This window comes from Maniola hyperantus, chromosome 17 (assembly GCF_902806685.2).
Source record: "Maniola hyperantus chromosome 17, iAphHyp1.2, whole genome shotgun sequence".
NCBI classification, from domain to species: Eukaryota; Metazoa; Arthropoda; class Insecta; order Lepidoptera; family Nymphalidae; genus Maniola; species Maniola hyperantus.
Window position 1 is genome coordinate 7,733,179 of NC_048552.1, and position 12,985 is coordinate 7,746,163.

General features: G+C 40.5%; 2 protein-coding genes across 6 annotated transcripts in view; both read right to left on the bottom strand.

Annotated features, from left to right (window-relative positions):
• Window positions 1–27: 27 nt before the first annotated feature.
• IntS3 (integrator complex subunit 3) lies at window positions 28–6,583 on the bottom strand. The gene is made up of 5 exons (XM_034977486.2): window positions 6,367–6,583; window positions 3,575–6,175; window positions 3,166–3,291; window positions 2,191–2,319; window positions 28–1,714 (listed from the first exon to the last, which is right to left on the bottom strand). Exons 1-5 carry the CDS (start codon window positions 6,439–6,441, stop codon window positions 1,649–1,651), a joined length of 2,997 nt encoding a protein of 998 aa, XP_034833377.1. The 5' UTR covers window positions 6,442–6,583; the 3' UTR covers window positions 28–1,648.
• A 4,589-nt stretch (window positions 6,584–11,172) lies between these two features.
• ATP8B (ATPase phospholipid transporting 8B) overlaps window positions 11,173–12,985 on the bottom strand; it is a 71,789-nt gene continuing 69,976 nt past the window's right edge. For all 5 annotated transcript variants that reach the window (XM_069504274.1, XM_034977483.2, XM_034977481.2 and 2 more), the window contains 2 exons: window positions 12,741–12,914; window positions 11,173–12,404 (listed from right to left, as the gene is read on the bottom strand). In XM_069504274.1, coding sequence (XP_069360375.1) covers window positions 12,012–12,404; window positions 12,741–12,914 — 567 coding nt within the window. In that variant the 3' untranslated portion in view covers window positions 11,173–12,011. The remainder of the gene's footprint in view (window positions 12,405–12,740; window positions 12,915–12,985) is intronic.

The window sequence follows — 12,985 nt, forward strand, 5'->3', positions numbered from 1 at the left end:
CGGGTTCTTACAGAATGAAAAAAGTCGTTAGGGGAAATACTTTATTGATCCTAATGTAAAATGTATTTCGAAAATTGCATCAATACAATATAATATCTTTTGAATATAATTCTTGGTCTCATACCTTACAATAATTAAAATAAGTCCAACAAAGTATGTATGGATAAAAAGTATAACAATACGGTATTTATACAATAATAACTACATACGAAATTTACAATTTAAAAAAAAATTACTTAAAATAATATCCATCCATCACCATAAAGTCCTTGACAGTTATTGTGCATTTCATCTTGGTGATACAAGGCTTTCATTTATACAACGTTCTACAATTTCCCATTCACTGCATCATAATTATATTGGAACTTAATGTACCTATATTACATCTATAGGGTTAATTAACATAATTGTGGCAAAATTATTATCCCAAAAGTAAAATAATATTACACAGTAATATTATAATAATGGTGCTAGTTTAGACTTTAAAACTAGAATAATGACGCCAATCTCTTCGCCAATGTAACTTTTTATTAGTACACAAAACTGCAACTTAACTGATATCATCATCACGATCAACCCATCACCGGCTCACTACAGAGCACGGGTCTCCTCTCAGAGTGAGAAGGGTTTTGGCCATAGTCTACCACGCTGACCAAGTGCGGATTGGCAGACTTCACACACCTTTGAGAACATTATGGAGAACTCTCAGGCATGCAGGTTTCCTCACGATGTTTTCCTTCACCGTTTTTAGCAAATGATATTTTAATTACTTAAAAACGCATATAACTCCGAAAAGTTAGAGGTGCGTGCCCGGGATCGAACCCCCGACCTCCGATTGGAAGGCGGACGTCCTAACCACTAGGCTACCACAACTACGCTTAACTGATATAGCCGACTATAACATACTGATATGCCATGCGACGCGTTCTACCAAACTTGTCGTTTGTCGGGCCCGGATTTAAATCGGATGTTCCAGTGGCAGAACATTTTATATGAAGCTATTCACACTTGTCGGAAACAGATTTTGTATCAAAATGTACTGCCACTGGAATATCAAGCGACAAACGACAAGTGGGAATGGGGGGTTATACTGCGGAGTGCGGATGCAACATGGAACCCGTCAGCGGCTATAAGTATATTTCTACCTAAAATGTATTTGTTCTCTTGCTTGCTAGAGGTGGTCAATAATACAATACATCTATAGGAGCGACGGAGATCATACTTGATCTAGTTTCAATCGTTAAACACTTTTTTCTACTTGTGTGAACTTTACAGTGCCGTCCTATTCACGATGTTTTATTTAGTTCAATTTAGCATGGAATTTTGTTTACAACATAATTTATATGAACTGGGCACTTCTTGAGCATGGTAAATACAAAAGTGGCGTAAACGTGCCACGGACAGATTTCTCCTCTTTTGACTTGCACGTTAGTTTTACGACACTGACGTGGCGCAGGTACTGTGACGTCAAAGTCTTTGAAGAGTGTGTCCACGCCACCTCGCCGCACCAGTATAAACGTCGCCTTAAAATTACGCCTCTCAAAATAAATGGTAACAAACAATCGTTAAGTATGAATTACACATATTTATTGTATTGTTGAGTTGCACTTTGGTGTTTAAAATTACCATGGTTTCTCGATGAGACATATCAATCGCTGTCCGATATGGCTTTCTTTCGACGTTTTGCTTGTTTGGGCTTAACGATTTCTTCTTCCTGAAAAATAAAATTGACAAGATATAATTAAATGAATGATAGGTAGGTACTTGTAGTACGCGACAGGTCAAAATGGCAATCGGGGAGCGCACAGCCCCTGCGCTAACACGGTGCGGGCGAGCGCGGGTGGCGTGCCCCCGCCTCACACCCCGAATGCCATCTCGACCGTCGCGGACTATACATTTATACCAGACGAGGCTATTAATTTGTCTGTACCTTACTTAACGCTTAAATACATGAGATAGGCATATCCGTCCCCGCCTAAACATATATATCTCACTCTATCCAATAGCGCTGTCTCTCTCCAACCCCACCACCAGCAGTGACTGTTCACGAGGTGGACGCACTTGTCATTTAATTCATTCACTCGCGTTTTGTTTCCCGCCGAGAACGGTCTTGCTTGCTAAAATGCTAGCACTCTTGTACTTACCTATTATCAAAATGAGTGCAATGTGTAGAAAACGAAAATGATTTACCTCACTATCTTCATTAGATGAATGCAAGCTCGGATTGAGCGGCAGTGAGTTGGACGCTAGTTTGCGGGCTCGCCTCGATATGGGCAGCTCGTCCTCCCAAGCCAATAGAAATAATTCGCTGTACTGTCTCTGAAACGAGAAAATACTTATCATACTATTTTATAACACGATAGCGGCGTGAAACGATAATTTTTTATGACTACCCACATTTAAGTACAATACAGTGAGCGAGCATGGGCGGTTAAATAGCCTCAATAGCTCAAAGGCAGACTGAAATCTTCAAACTCCACCCGTTGCACTATTGTCGTACCTACTCCTAGCACAAGCTTCACGCTTAGTTGGCCAAGTTAACATAGCTAACATTCTTTTTTAGGGTTCCGTACCTCAAAAGGATAAACGGAACCCTTATAGGATCACTTTGTTGTCTGTCTGTCAAGAAATCCACAGGGTAGTTCCCGTTGACCTAGAATCATGAAATTTGGCAGGTAGGTAGATCTTATAGCTGACATTTGGGGAAAAATCTGAAAACCGTGAATTTAGGGTTAGATCACACAAAAAAATTAAATTGTGGTCATGAACTAATAATTAGTATTTTCAATTTTCTAAGTAAGATAACTATATCAAGTGGGGTGTCATATGAAAGGTCTTCACCTGTGCATTCTAAAACAGATTTTTATTTATTTTTATGCATCATAGTTTTTGAATTATCCTGCAAAATGTCGAAAAAATACGACTGTAATGAGGAACCCTCATTGCGCGAGCCTGACTCGCACTTGGCCGGTTTTTTAAATGTACGAACGTGTGTCTGTCTGTCTGCTAGTTTTTCACGACCCATCCGTTTAATCGATTTTGGCGAAATTTGGTCCTTTTATTCCGGAAAATCAAAGATTTCCCACGGGATTATTAAAAACCGAAACTCACGCGGACAAAGTCGCGGGCATCAACTAGTAATAAGTAATTAGTCTAAGTACGAACCTTTATGCTATCACTACTATTTGATTGCGATTGTTGTAAGGCCTTCTGCATACATTCCATATTAAAAATTGACATATCATCCTGTTCAACACAGCATACTCTTATTTGCTCTAAGTGACCTAAAACCTAGGAGGAAAAAATTTGCATTAATTATTATTGTTGTAAATTAGATTAGTCATTGAAATAATCAATCATATACTTCTACAAGCCTGCGACTTATGCTACTATGTAGTTTCATTTAAGACTCAAATAAAATTAGTTTGAATTAAAGAGAGAGCAGCAGAGCAGCTCAAGCAGACGAATGCATCAGGTTGACTTCACATTATATTCACAATACATTTTTAAAGTGTGATTCTCAATAAGAGTCAGAAATATAGAAACGTTGAAAGTTAATAAAAAAGATACTGACTAGTTCAGCGTTGGGCGGCGCGTTGGGCGGGATGCTATGCTTGCCAGGGCGTTTCCTCTTGTTGGGGCTGGTGCCCGGGTAGCGCGTGCTGAGCAGCGCCGCCAGCAGGTCGGCCACCTTGTCCTCCCAGTCCTGGCACCAGTACATCACCGTGGACACCACGAAGGCGTCGTCCGCGTCCAGCTCGCGGCAGAACATCTGGCGCACCACGTCCGCGCTGGGCCGCTCCTGCTTCAGCATCAGCAGCACGGCCGTCAGCGCCTCCGCGTGCTGCGCGTACGACAGGCGCGGGATGAGCTGCAGCACGTCCTCCACCGAGATCTCGGCCGCCGTCAGCAGCTGCCACAGGCAGTACTGCTCGAACGTCTCCCAGCCCAGGCTCGTGGACAGCATGGTGGTGATGTCGTCCGACTTGAACATCATGAGGCTGCCCTGCAGCGTGAGGCACACGAGGCGCTGCAGCTGCCCCGCGTCCAGCGTCGACACGATGACATGCAGCAGGCGGATGTGGTTCTGCACTTGGTCCTTGTACTCTCGGTACACGTCCGGGATCAGCCACACGAGCACGTTCGCGTCCGACTCCTGGCACTTCTCGAAGTCGTCCGCGATGCTCTCGGCGAGTTTCAGCTCCACGTACCCGCAATACTCCCTGTACACGTCCGCTTTAAATTTCACATTTCGCTTTTTGACAGGATCTCGTTCGGCGCGCTTCTCCCTTTCGTAGCATACCTTTAAGTAGAATAGTAGGCAGTAGCCCATGCATGGAACCGTAGCCTGCGAATGAATTTCTTTTAAAGTTTCCAGGAGTAGTTTCCGTCTCCCTTCCGTGCTGTTGCCGGGGACGAGGTAGTGGAACATCGAAAAGACTGGCGAGTTCAATATAGACTCGAGCTCTGACGGTGTCGGGTTGCGACTTATCTTCAACGGTGGAGCTTCTTGCAGCACTGCGACAAATAAGTCTGCGAGCGCCGCCGGCGTCGGCATCGGGCTGCCGCACGCGTCCAGCAGCGCCGTCGCCGCTGCCGCTGAGCGCTCATCCAACAGGGTCTCGGCGAACGGACGCAGTAGCAACGGCAGAGCCGCTGCCAGCTCAGGCCGCTCTCTCGCGCGCACCTCGGACAACGGCAAGTCGTCGTCGTCCGTGTCCTCGGCGATGACAGGAGGAGGATCGTCTTCGTCGTCCGAGAAGGCAGGCTCGTCGGGCCCTCCTCGAGGTAAATCTTCGCTGCCCTCGTCGCGGTTTCCGGAGACGCCTTCTCCATTCCCGTTGCTGCAAAACTCTTTAAAAGTATCTCTAACAGTTGTGCGTAGTTCTCGATCCAACTTTGGAGAGTCAAATAGAGGCTGTAAGTTGGGCAGCACCCTTTTTTCAATGATCTGCTGCAGAGAATTAAATATACCTTGTTTGACTCTGTCAGCGAATGGCGGATAGAAGTTTGGAATAATACGGCAGAGAAAGTCCAATAACGTAGCAGTTACGGCTGGATGGGACCTCATCGAGTGATGCATCACGAGAATGGCTGGTTCTATGTTCATAATATTATCTTTCTCTGGGTCATAGAAGAGCCAATCGTAAAACAGGGCTAGCTTAGCATTAGATGCTGCAACGTTTGAAGTACAAGTTGTTAATAGCCAGCCAATAACAGCCCATCTGGGTATGATGTCCGAACAAAGTAATTCATTAGTAGGATGTATCACTCCTACAATGAACCTGATCATGTCACTTCGAAGTGATTGTGATTCAGGCGTAGCAAGGTACTGTCTTTGAAACCACTCTTGATACTTTTTATGATGTCCGAACCTTACTTGGGATGTAAGAAAGACTAATTTTCTTTCCATATCAGGTGTTAATCTGGATTGCAGGTAACGCCTGGAGGTTCTAGTTTGTAGAAGTTGCATTACATTATTAAAAGTTGGGGACAGTGATTTTGGGTTGATCAGAATATCCTGCCATAGTTGGTTAAACTCTGGAATGCGAGCAACATTTTGTAGTAGCCGTACTAAGTCTCTGCCGAGCGGTAACACTTCATTGAAATGTTCTCTTATCAGTGCTATGACAAAGTTAACTTCCTTCTGTCTCAAAGCGATCAGCTGCGGTATATTATGATCTTCAATCAATCTCAAGTATGTGTACACTACCATACATACGAGAACAGGGAATTTGTCAAGCCATGTTCGATTGTCAATGTATATGTCTAAAAGAGCTTCTACAAGAAAAATATTTTTTGGTGTAATATCCCCTCCAGATGCATAACGCATTAAGTTCCAACATATGCTATCAACGCCAGTAACTGCGTTTCTTATCATTTCCTTAACAAGCCATAAAAGTTGGTTACGTGTTGTGTCTTGAAACTTTAAATACCTTTCCAGAATCAAATTAGATAGATTGTTAAGGACAGATGTTAAACCGTCTCTTGTGATAAGCGTAAGGTCTCTATAGCATTTGGTAGCAACGTGAGGTTCTGTAAGAATGGACATGAGCATCCCAAGTGACACATCTTCATGATTTTTGCATACAGCATTATTTAATGCATCGTGAGCTTCCTTCTCGCTGCAGTCCGCCACAAGTGATTGAAAAAAGTTATAAGCTCTTTCGTATCTCTGGAAATTAATAAAAATATCATCAATAAAGAATAATGAGTTAATAATTAAAAAACTAGTTTCATAACTCAGACAATTAAAATTTCGCGCCACAATAAAGTGGCGCCGCCATCGTCAAAATAAGGAAAATAAAATTTTACATGGCTGCCTAAATGATTCTTTGTTGGAAACTGCAAAAATGTATACAATACCTCTTCTATTTCATCCTTGTTTTCTATAGCGGTACACACAAAAAGTCTAGGCGATTTAGGCTTACTCTGTTCCATATTTAGTATATTTGTAAACTAATTAAATTATAGTAAAAATACAGCGGAATTTGCCTGCATGGCTACCCAGCGAAAAATATACATAAGCAATACACATAAGTCACATAACACAGATTACTACATTGTGATTTGTGAAATTTTAAATGTGTGCGTTTGTGCAAGTTAATGGCAAGTTAGTGCAAGTAAATGACTGGCGCCATGTTTGATTAGGGAAGTCTTTCGAGTTATGTTATCGATATTGTGCCGCCCATCAAGGTGGGTAACATTGACAAGTAGACTGAGTATGAAATCTAGACAAAGGAACGTTTGCTTTTTCATTCACACTAAAAAGAGAGCATAGATAAAGTTACTAATGTGATAAACAGAGACGCAGCTAACCTATTTTTTGTACCTAATCGTGTAACCGGTTTTTTTCAAGGACTACAACTTTAGTTGCAAAATAAACTTTGAGAATTCGTGGCGTCATTGTATTTCTCATTAGGTATTTACTTGTTTTCACATAAAAAACGTTTAATACAAATATTGTTGATCGGTTAATACAAAATAATATATTGACTACTAAACGTCGTGCTATCGCTATCTCAGACGCGGTTACACAGTACGTTAGTCCAGCTTTTTAGTCAGTCTACGACAAAGGCTAAACATTCTTGTTTAGCCGTTGTCGTAGACTGACTCGGACTCAAAAGGGATACTTGACGGCAACGTTAGTACCGATATTCGCCACTCGCCAAGATAGCCTTGTCGCACTATACTTTTTGTCGCATACACATTTATATTAATTCTATGGTCGCATATCAAAGCGTCTTCGTCCGTCATGACTGACAGTTGACGCGCGCAAAGAGAATATCTCAAAATAAGGATTAGAAGTAGCCCTATTGTGACACTTACTGTTAGAGCGAGATAGCTAAATGAATTTAAGCTCTTGTTAGAACGTGACAAAATGATTATGTTTGGTCCTTATCATCGTGGCCACTTTTTTTTGTTTGTCAAAATCATTCATCTAAGGTCAAAATGTATCCGTACGTGAGTATTTGACAAACAACGTGAAGTGTAGAAGGAATGACATTTCACAAGTTAGAAAATCTGCTTGAGCGAGAGGGACTGAGGGGGCCACGCTAGTTGCAAATCACAGACCAATGACATTGTTGCAAATCTGGACATATCTGTAGAGAATAAGGTCAAAGAATTTCTAAGTACTACTTCGTAGTAAATAAGGTGGAGAATATAATCCACGTTTAAGACGCGCGCATGAGCTATACCGTAAAACGGGGTGAATAGGTACGAAATCTAACTTCGCATTGAAATTTACGGATGTTTTGGTACAAATTATGATGCTTTAACTGTTTGTAAGCATCTCCGGTTGTAAGAATTCTAAGGAAACATCCAAAAAATATAAAATAATGATAAATTACTGGTATATTTTAATCAAAATATATGCTGTCCCTATTTATACTTGATCCGGGGTGTAACGGAATGGCAAAGGGGTGAATAGGGAAAAAAGGTTAGGGTTGTCAAACACAAGTTCGTCTATCCTCTAATATTACAAAACTAGCTTATGCTCGCGACTTCGTCCGACACAAATTTCAAACCCCTATTTCAACCCCTTAGGGGTTGAGTTTTCAAAAATCCTTTCTTAGCGGATGCCTATGTCTTAATAGTTATCTTCATACCAAATTTCAGCCCGATCTGTCTAGTAGTTTGAGCTGTACGTTGATAGATCAGTCAGTCAGTCACCTTTTCCTTTTATATATTTAGATTAGGAAAGTGAAGACTTGTTTGTTTGTAATCGATAAACTCTGAAATTACTGGACTGATTTTGAGAATTCTTTCACCATATTCTATAGCTATTTTATTCAGAAGTAACATAGGCTATATGTTATTATACATGGCATAGTAGGTATCAAATCTTTAAAAAAAAGCAACCGCCGAGTTTCTTGCTGGTTGCTGGCATTCCGAATCAGTGGTTTGACGATTCAAAAATAAATAAATAAAAATATTTTTTATTTAATTAAACTGTTACAAGTAGTGTAGTACTACCTATACTTGTAAAAGTTTAATTGAATAAAAAATATTTTTATTTATTTATTTATTTATCAATATTAAACAGTAAAATGCCATTTAACTAAATTTTACTAGTCGACTACACATGAAGGAAGAATTTTTTTGAACAATTTTATTAAATATTTAAAGTGACAGCCCTGTCCCTATATAAACCTTACTGTTCCTATTTAACCTTGATTCGTTCCAATTCAGTAAGTATAGCGTTCCTATCCACCCCTTTCCCGTACCTATAATCCCCATGGCAAAGCCAAAACCACTTGGTTTCCAATTTTTTCTTTTTTACAGAAAAATATGTAACATTTAGACAAATCTGCTTTTGTGACGCCTCTTAGATAAATGTTTAATGATTTCTAATAATTTTTGTACTGTTTTATTCTCGTACTGCGTCAAAGTAAACAAAGTTTTGAGACCTACGGCTTAGCGTGTTTTGAACAACGTTTTTGCAATGACGCTTTCGTTATTTTAATGCCAATTTGTCTCTGGTTCAGTATTGCCAAATAAAAGATTAAATATTCTACTATAGGGAAAAACAATGCTACCAAAATTCTAAGCTGATTTGGGTATTATTTTTACGTTCAAATCTCATTCCCAGTTTTGTCCCTATTCACCCCGTTTTACGGTAATCAAAGAGTATAATAATTGCTAAGCCGACGTGAAAGTCGCGTCAATCAAGCAAAAAATATAAAATCGCATCAATCACGTACATGCTTGACTCAATCATCAAGACAGTAAACTTAAAATGCTTGACTCAAGCCGTAAAGATTATATACTCTTTGACTCAAGCAAAAATCTACGTGCTTGACGTCAAGCCCTAGTATATAGTAGATAATCTATGGTCAAGCCGCTTGACCGTCTCGGAACCTCTTTAGATTTTTATTATTCGAACATTTGTGGTATGACAAAGTTACCCAACAGTTTGAAGTAACTTTGTGAAATGAATATTAATTTATGAAAAAATGGCTTTTCCCTATACCTTTGAAATTTGAATTTGAAATTTAATGCAATTTTTCCATTAGGTAGGTATATTTCTTTCTCTTGCCCTTGTCCCATTTCAGGACTTTTTTTGGGTTAGGTGTTTTGGAGGTCCAACCCCCTAGAAAAAGTGAAATTATTTTAAAAATCCATACTAATATTATAAATGCGAAAGTGTGTCTGTCTGCTAGCTTTTCACGGCTCAACCGATTTTGACGAAATTTGGTGCAGAGATAGCTTGCATCTCGAGGAAGGACATAGGCTACTTTTTATCCCGGAAAATCAATGAGTTCTTACGGGATTTAAAAAATCTTAAACCACGCGAACGAAGTCGCGGGCATGAGTTAGTGCCTAAATATAATTAATTCTTTACTAGCTGCTGCCCGCGACTTCGTCCGCGTGGATTTAGGTTTTTAAAAATCCCGTGGGAACTCTGCTTTTCTGGGATAAAAAGTAGCCTATGTCCTGCCCCGGGATGTAAGCTATCCCTGTACCTAAATCGGTTGAACGGTTGAGCCGTGAAAAGCTAGCAGACAGACAGACAGACACACTTTCGCATTTATAATATTAGTATGGATTCATTTCTTGATTTTACCATATTTTTTTTTGGTAAATATAACGAAAATTTCGCGCTCGCACCCTTAGCTATATACCAATAAATAAAATTGAAGTGTCTGTCTGTAATTTCGAAATAACTACTTACTACTTCATATAAGCTCATATAGTTTTTTGAACTGTAGGTACCATAATTAAATCTAACATTTTTAAATTTTTTGTCTGTCTGTTTGTTTGAACGGGCTAATCTTCGGAACGGCTGAGTGGGCTGAACCTATTTTGACGGGACTTTCACAGATAAGTAGAAGATTAACCAACGAGTAACATATAGGCTACTTTTTAAACCGACGTTCAAAAAAGGAGGAGTTGTGTTTTTCTACCTAAGTACGCAGAAATCTCCGAGATTTCGATTTGGGTAATTTTTTTTAATCAATAGAGAAATCTTGCGACACGGTCCCGTAAAAAATTTGGATTCCAACTCCTCAATCCTGATGAGTGATGCTGTACGGGACCTGACCACCAAAACGGTGATGTCGGTTATAAATTGATATTGGAGGTACCTACCAAGTAGACTTTTTGAACTCGAGGACCCAACTCCTCAGCCCTGATGCTGTAAGGAATTGCATTCCTAAATCGTAGTGATTTAGAAACTAGTCTACTAAGTCAGTTAGAAAAGGAACGGGTTCCCACGGGATTTTGCAAACCTAAATCTACGCGGACGCAGTCGCGGGCATCAGCTAGTTCTGTATAAGTTACGTGTCCACATTAATTTTAGTTTTTGAAAGTCCCGTGGGAAAGATTTGATTTTTCGGTACAAAATGCCTATGTACGTTCTCGGGATGCGAGGTATCTCTAAACAGTATCAAATTTTGATTAAAATGGATAAACTGCCAGAGACTTTCGATTTATAATATTACAATGGATTGGGATTTTTAAAAGGTGCTTTAAAACATGAAATTTTGTTATGGCAGAGCTCGTTTCTGCTGTATTAAAATATAAAACCTGCGCTCGCTGGGCGTCACCCGGCTTGTTACCCCGTCAAGTCGAGCAAATTTTTATCTCATGAAAGGAAACTTTGCCAACTTAACTTTACTTAAACATTGCAATTAAAAGGTTAAGTATTTAAAAATAACGAAACAAGACTTCAAGAGAGTAATTTTTTTATTAAAAATTTGATACCAAAGCAAATGATGTGTTTTATATGCAGTTCAAATAAGGTACAACATTTGAAAATTATTGATTACAGAGCTTTTTGTTATTAAAAAACAATAATTTCTTCCCATAAATAATACACAAAGAGCACAATTTGAGTTTTCTTTTGGTTCATTTCAACTGCATATAATAGTGACACATTTTTTAAATGCACATTTTACTAAGGTCTCCGACATAAGACGACAATTAAAAAGTATATAAAAAACATTAACCTCGTAACTGAAATAAATCAAAATGGGAAATAAAAAGTTGTATATCATAAGAACGAAAAGAACAGTAGTATCGGTAGCTTTAACTTTTTCTTACTTTATCGTTTAACGATAGTAACATTGATATAGTCGAACTAAAAGAAACTAATCGATGGGTCGCGGACTACGTCGTCTACACATACAAAGTAACATCGGGACTTTCCGATATAAAAGAGTAATCTTAGTACGTACCATAATAAATATCTATCAATATATACTCTCGATCAACAAATATAATTTAATATAGGCAATAATATAATACGAATTTTTAAATCTATCAACATTATCACAATACGAGTTGCGACGACATTATGCCGTCTATTAAAAAATTACGAGTCGTTTGTAACCTCTATTATTTACAAACATTACTTTCGATCTTATATTGTACATTTTACGTCTTTTTTTTAAAGGACACTATCGCTAGCGAAGACGTCGTCGTCCGCTCGGCCTGGTGCCAGCGCGCCACACTCAGGTTCAGGGCGACTTCTCGGGAGGAGGCCCGCACGTCATCGTCCGCCGGGCTCATAAGTCGACGGAATCCAGGTCCTGCTTGGGCGCCCGCGGCGAGGGCGGGGAGGGCGGCGAGGACGGCGAGGGAGGCGAGGGCGGCGGCGTAGAGGAGCGCGGGTGGAACTTGCCGGGCAGCGAGGCGAGCGCGGACAGCGCGGCGTCGGCGTGCGGGATGCGGCGCATGATCTTGCCGGACGTGATGAGGCGGCCGAAGCCCTCCTGGTGCGCGAAGGCGTACCCGGAGCGCACGGAGCGGCGCGCGCGGCGCGCGGACGGCGTGCGCGGCGCGGGCGCGGCGGCGGCGCGGCGCCAGCGCTGACGCGCACGCAGCCGCTCGGCCAGCGTGGGCCGCTGCCGCGACCACGCCAGCCGCCACGACACCACCGGCACCATCAGGATCATCATCTAAACCATGCCAGCGCTGATACTTATTAATTAATTTGCGACAGCTGGCGGCTTCACTCGAATGGAATTTTTGAAAATAGTCAGAGGTTAGTCATATCCAAAAATCTTAAAATAATAACTTCTTCATGTTCTTAGAATGAAAGCTTAAATACCTGATTACAAATTATTGATAAATGCGGAACTTTCATACAAACTTAATCAATTTTCAAAAATTCTTTTTTATAAAATAAAGCTATCAAAGTGTTTACATTTCTGTAAACCCCAGCAGTATAAGCTGTGCGTTGATAAATTAGTCAGTCAGTAAGGATAAGTATTTTTATATTTCTAGATACTAACGGTAAGCACGGCCGTGAACCAGAAGGTGGCCTGCGTGAGCGCCACGGTGAGCGAGCCCACGTAAGGGCCTCCGATCACGTAGTTGTAGAAGTAGTCCAGCACGAAATACGTCACCAGCGAGCCCCAGATTGTGATATGGTTGAATACTGTCCAGTAAGTCGTATCTAACGCGATCTGAACAAAAAATAAAATATATTATAACTAACATTATTTTTTACAAATTTCAGGTCACAACTAACCTCTTC